The 5498-nt window shown below is 36.9% G+C and overlaps 1 protein-coding gene across 1 annotated transcript in view; it reads left to right on the top strand.

The window, feature by feature from the left end:
- ROCK2 (Rho associated coiled-coil containing protein kinase 2) overlaps positions 1-4872 on the top strand; it is a 147058-nt gene extending 142186 nt beyond the window's left edge. The window contains exon 33 of the mRNA XM_017524626.2: positions 4708-4872. Within this exon, the coding sequence (XP_017380115.1) occupies positions 4708-4798 (91 nt within the window). The 3' untranslated portion in view covers positions 4799-4872. The remainder of the gene's footprint in view (positions 1-4707) is intronic.
- Positions 4873-5498: the final 626 nt, after the last annotated feature.

Below are 5498 nucleotides of genomic sequence, written 5' to 3'. Positions count from 1 at the left end.
TCAACCTGGCTGGAGTGCAGTGGCACAATCTCGGCTCACTGCAGCCTCTGCCTCCCAGGTTCAAGCGATTCTCCTGCCTCAGCCTCCCAGAGTAGCTGGGACCACATACATGCACCATGACACCTGGCTAATTTTTGTTGGTTTGTTTTGTTTTGTAGAGATGGGGGTCTCCCTGTGTTGCTCCAACTTCTGGCCTTAAGCAATCCTTCCACCTTGGCCTCCCAAAGTGCTGGGGTCACAAGCATGAGCCTCCATGCTTGGCTAGCATTCCATTTTGAATGTCACGTTTTAAGAGTCACGTATACAAATGGAAGGGTATATAGATGAGAATAACAGAGGTTGCAGTATGTCATTTGAAAATATGTAGCAAGTGAAGGAACTGAGGATATTTTGTTTTTTAAAGAAATTATTTGAAAGTGTGGGAGATCATAAATGGCACTAAAGAGTTAAAGACCTTTTCCTTTTCTAATACATCTGTATTAGAAGAAGAACCAGTCAGAGAGGCAAATTGTAATCTCATTGAGTAGCATGGTTCTAGGGAGGAATCAAGACTCAGGCTGGATGGCTTTTAACATTCTACTGGACTAAAGCACATTCACAAATGGGTGAAACTAGTAAAGGATCATCCAAGAAAACAGAGGCCCAGAATTGCTGGTATATCTCAGCAGTGATCTAATATCTAGCTCTTCATTTGAGTTTGTTTAATGTTAGTCTTAGCATTAGTCAGTCTAGCTTTAGTTGAAGTAATTTGACATGTTATCCTTCTTAAAACAAAGTTTGGCTTTGTTAGATATGTCAAATATATATTTGAGTGTATGTTTGCTAGATACATCAAATATATAGTGAACCCATAAATGTTCACTTAACCATTTTTTAGTAACTTTTCCTCAGTGTCTTTCTTTATGGTCTGCACCATTACATCTTTTCTTTTTGTTGTTGTTTGTTTGTGAAATGGAGTCTTGCTCTGTCACCCAGCTGGAATGCAGTGGCATTATCTTGGTTCACCACAACCTCCACCTCCTGGGTTCAAGCAGTTCTCCTGTCTCAGCCTTCCGAGTAGCTGGGATTACAGACACGTACCACCACACCCAGCTAATTTTTGCATTTTTAGTAGAGACAGGGTTTCACTGTGCTGGCCAGGCTGGTCTCAAACTCTGGACCTCAGGTGATCCCCCTGCCTTGCCTTCCCAAAGTGCTGGGATTACAGATGTGAGCCACTGTGCCTGGCCTCATTACATCTTTTCTTTAGCTTGACAGTCCTGATTCTGATTCTCCTCTTAACTCTGTTTTCAGCACTTCCTTTTTTCTATAGCGGTGAAGTTTATTAAAGTGATAGATAAGTGTTAGCTATTATGATACTAATTTATCCTCAGAAACACCCTGTGAGGTAGCTATTAATATATCTCTATTTAACAGATGAAGAAACTAAGGCACAGAAAGATTCTGTCCCCAAGGTTACACAGCTAATAAGTGGCAGAGCCATGACTTTAGATCCAGATATTACTTGGAACTGAAGTAGTAACTGCCTCATGGTGATAAGAGTAGAACTTAATTAATTGACAGTTCATAAAAATAATGTGTAGAAATGCTATTCTACACAATGTTTTCTTGGTACTTTTGAATGAAAATTAAAATGCCATGCTGGAAAAGTAGGAAATTTGTGAATAAAATGCTAATTTTTGATGAAGACAATTTGGGGATTGTTTCAATGCAAGACAAAAATACATCAGTTTGGCTAGAGGGCATTTCTCTTTAATTTTCTTTTAAAGATCTTTTTTTTTTTTTTTTTTTTAAAAAAGGAGTATTTAACGCATGAAGAAAAGTATAACGCAAAAATGCAACAAATGCTCATTTATCAAGTTTTAAGAAGTAAAACATGGCAGCACAGTGAAAACTTCAGGGAGGAGGTAGCTGTTGTGCCATTGTTATCTTATCTTTGTTCTTACCATTTCTAAATGGTAGAAAGTTAACAAACTACTTGGGAAAATAATGAAGTTATAAACAATTTGAAGTGTCAAAAATAAATCCATAGATGAAGTAGTAAAAATAGATGAATATATACCTGATCTTGAATTGGAGAAGAAGTTCCAAAGAATAAAAGAAAACAAAGATCAACTATCCCAAAATTAAGGCCTTGTAAATTTTAAAAACACCATGTATTTATAGAATACATAAGAAAAATGAGTTGGTATCTTCACATATGAAAAGTTCTTATAAATCATTGAGAAAAAAGATTGCCTTATCCCCATACAAAATTAGGAGGAGCATGCAGGCATCATTACGGAAATAGCTGTTAAATGTAAAAAAGTGATCAGCCTGATTACAGTAGTTACCGTTTATCTCAAGGTAGATATAGTCCAAGACTCCCAGTGGATGCCTGAAACCGCAAATAGTACTGGACCTACACATGCCATTTTAAAAAAATCTGATGGTGATTAACAGGCGTGGATATGCTGGACAAAGGAATGACTCACATCCCAGGCAGGACGGAGTGGGATGGCATAAGATTTCATCACGCGCTTCAGAATGTTGTGCAGTTTAAAACTTCTAAATGGTTTTGAAGTTTTCTATTCAATGTTTTAAGACTGTGGTTCACCACTGGTAACTGGAAACCATGGAAAGTGAAAACAAGGATATGGAGGAACTACTGTATTAAACAAAGAAATTAACATTAAATTAAAACTATAACATAAAACCTTTTTTCACCTGCCAGATGGCAAGGGTTAAGAAACTTAGCAAGATGAAGAAATGGGCACTCGTGTGGACTGCTGGTGGAACTCCAAATTAAATGCAGCCTTTCTGAAGCATCTTTGACAATAAGTTTCACAGGCCTGAACTATATCCCTGTCGATCAGTTAATGGTGTAGACAGTCAAGCAAACAGGCAATTACAGTGCTATGTAAAATGCTGTTTATAATAGAGGCATGAACAGAGCGCTAGGGGAGACAGAGGGAAGCATGGAGAATGCTGCTTAAGGACATTACGCAAGATCTCAAACAATGGACGATGGATAATTTTACAGGCAAGCAAATAAGGGAAAGTCAGTTCCAGGCAAAATATCATGTGCAGAGGTATGAAGTCATCAGAATTACTTGTGTATTTGTAATTTTGTGTTGGACTGGGGTTGGGAGAAGGCAAGGGCAGGGAGTGGTAAAAGATGATGTGACCCTGGAGAGAAGGTCTGAGCCCAACTGAAAAGCTCCATGTACCCTGTGCTCAGGAGTTTTGATTTTTTTCTATGAGTAGAAGTCTTTGAATAAGGGATTGGTATGTTCGGGCTTAATAAGATCCTGAACTGAGTACTTGACAATGAAAATGAAGAAAATAAACCTGGATTCAGAAAGATTTCTTCCGCTGAAATAACCAGAATTAGATGACTGACTTGAAGGGGATGTGGGAGAGGGTGTAAGGGAAGTCTTGTCATGCACTGCACTCGTATCTAGCGACTGGACTTTTAAATTTGAGATTGTGACCCTGGAACACACTTCAAAGGTTTTGAAGGATATACAGTGCAGCTTTCTCCTAATGTATGCTAAGCCTGAAGCTTGGATACCCTGGAAGATCTGCTGATCTCAGTCTCCCAAGCAATAGAGCCGAAAACATAGCTAGAAATTACGTTATTTGTAAGTCTAGAAAAATTAGTGTATGTCAGATTGTGATATGTGTTGAGTAAGTAATTATATCTGTTCACGTGTTTTCTCAAATATTGTATGTTCAGCACATTTTAAAAGAGTAATTTGAGTCACTGTGTTTACTTTTTAGAGGAATCATCCATTAGCCTATTCTGTCAGTGTTTCTCAAAGTTAACCAGCTGTTATCAGAAATCACCTCAGGTTCTTTAGTTGAAAATGCAAATATTTGGGCCCCTCTTCATTCATATCCAAATCTCTTGGAATGAGACCTGGGAATATGCCTTATAAATAGCAGTAGGTAAATCATATAAAGTTTAAGAACCAATGACATAGTGATAGGTGAGACTTTGGGGACCAGACAAGTTCCTTGGCACAAATTGATTCATGAACACCACAGTTATAAAAATGAAAAGTTACTCCTATCTTTAAAAACAAAGATGATAGCAATATTAGTTTAGCTTACTGGCTTAGAAAAGACCACATATATCCCAACTCTAAGTCCAATTTAGCCAGGATGAGTTGCTAATACTACTTGTATACCTGTAGCTTTTCCCTTGTCTCTAGTTTTTCATATGCAGGACAAAGCTCTTGTTGACACATTGAGCAGACAGGGTCCTGCTGGAATTCAGAAAGCTGCTTTCTTATTATATTACCTCCCTTTACCCCACAGTGTTTGGTGCTATGATGAAAAAATGTGAGCTGACATTCCCTTCACTTTGGTGAGGGGAACATTGACAATGGTGCTTTCATAATTCTCAATTCAAACTGGGCATCAGGGTGGTTACATGTTTATCTGGGGTATGGGAGTGAGGAGGGAGAAGCAGATTGTTTCTTATTATCCCAAATATGAACTCTGTCTTCCGATCTCTGGAAAGTGTACTTGGCCAATGTGACTATATGCATTTACTTATAAAAGGCAGAGTTTTCCTGTGTGCATCCATCTTAATTTTAATCATGTTATCCAGGAAGGGAAAGTTAAAACGCTTACAGCACAAAGTATGATTTCTAAGTCATAACATTAAGTTATAGTTTCTAAAAAGTGTTAGAGTATAAATTTATAAACCTCCTATTGCAGATTGCTTGATTTGGCATTTAAAGACTGGGATTGGTCATTTGATGATGTTGATGGTGGTGGTGATGATGATGACGATGTTTTTGATTTCTGAAGAAATAAATGGGGTAAATCAAAAAATGGAAAATCAGTTATTTTAGTACTTCAACATAGCGCATGTGGTTTGCACTTGGGCTTTATTTTTTATTTTTGAAACTTTATTAAGTTGCTTTTAATAGTATATAGTTACAAAGTAGTCTTCAAAAAGTTGCTAACTGAAATTTACATGTTAAGTATAAAAGTGAAATGCTATGTTCAGATTCTTTATTGGCTATACATTTTTAATACAGTTGGAATTATAACTTATCTTAGGAATGAAACATAGAAATCACAAAAGGAGTTAATTCTCATACATTCTGTTCATTCCGAAGAAGCCATATTCAGAAGAGAAATAAAATGTGCAATGTTTTCAGGTTCCTACAACTATATTCGTTTGTGAACATAGCATGGGACCCCTCTCTCCTACCATCTCTCTCCTCTTACTTCCAACTTGCAAGAATTGAAAGCATAAAAACTTTATAAGTCTAATAAGTGCTATGAAATAGCTATTTCTGATTTGGCTTTTTTGTGTGTGGTGCTGTGAAATGTTTGCTTTATGAGAATTTAATGTTATCTGTGCTGAAGAATATCAGTGATATGCTGTGAGAATTGTGCTTTCAGAAAATGTAAAATAGTTTGGTTAATAGTAGCTAAAGGAGATTTGAATGAAAGTTGAGCCTCAACTTTAACCTTTTTCATAGAATGGATTTAAAAGA

The sequence above is a fragment of the Cebus imitator genome, unplaced genomic scaffold, assembly GCF_001604975.1.
Source record: "Cebus imitator isolate Cc_AM_T3 unplaced genomic scaffold, Cebus_imitator-1.0 Scaffold1, whole genome shotgun sequence".
In the NCBI taxonomy this organism is placed as follows: domain Eukaryota; kingdom Metazoa; phylum Chordata; class Mammalia; order Primates; family Cebidae; genus Cebus; species Cebus imitator.
This window is presented reverse-complemented; position numbering and strand designations above follow the sequence as displayed.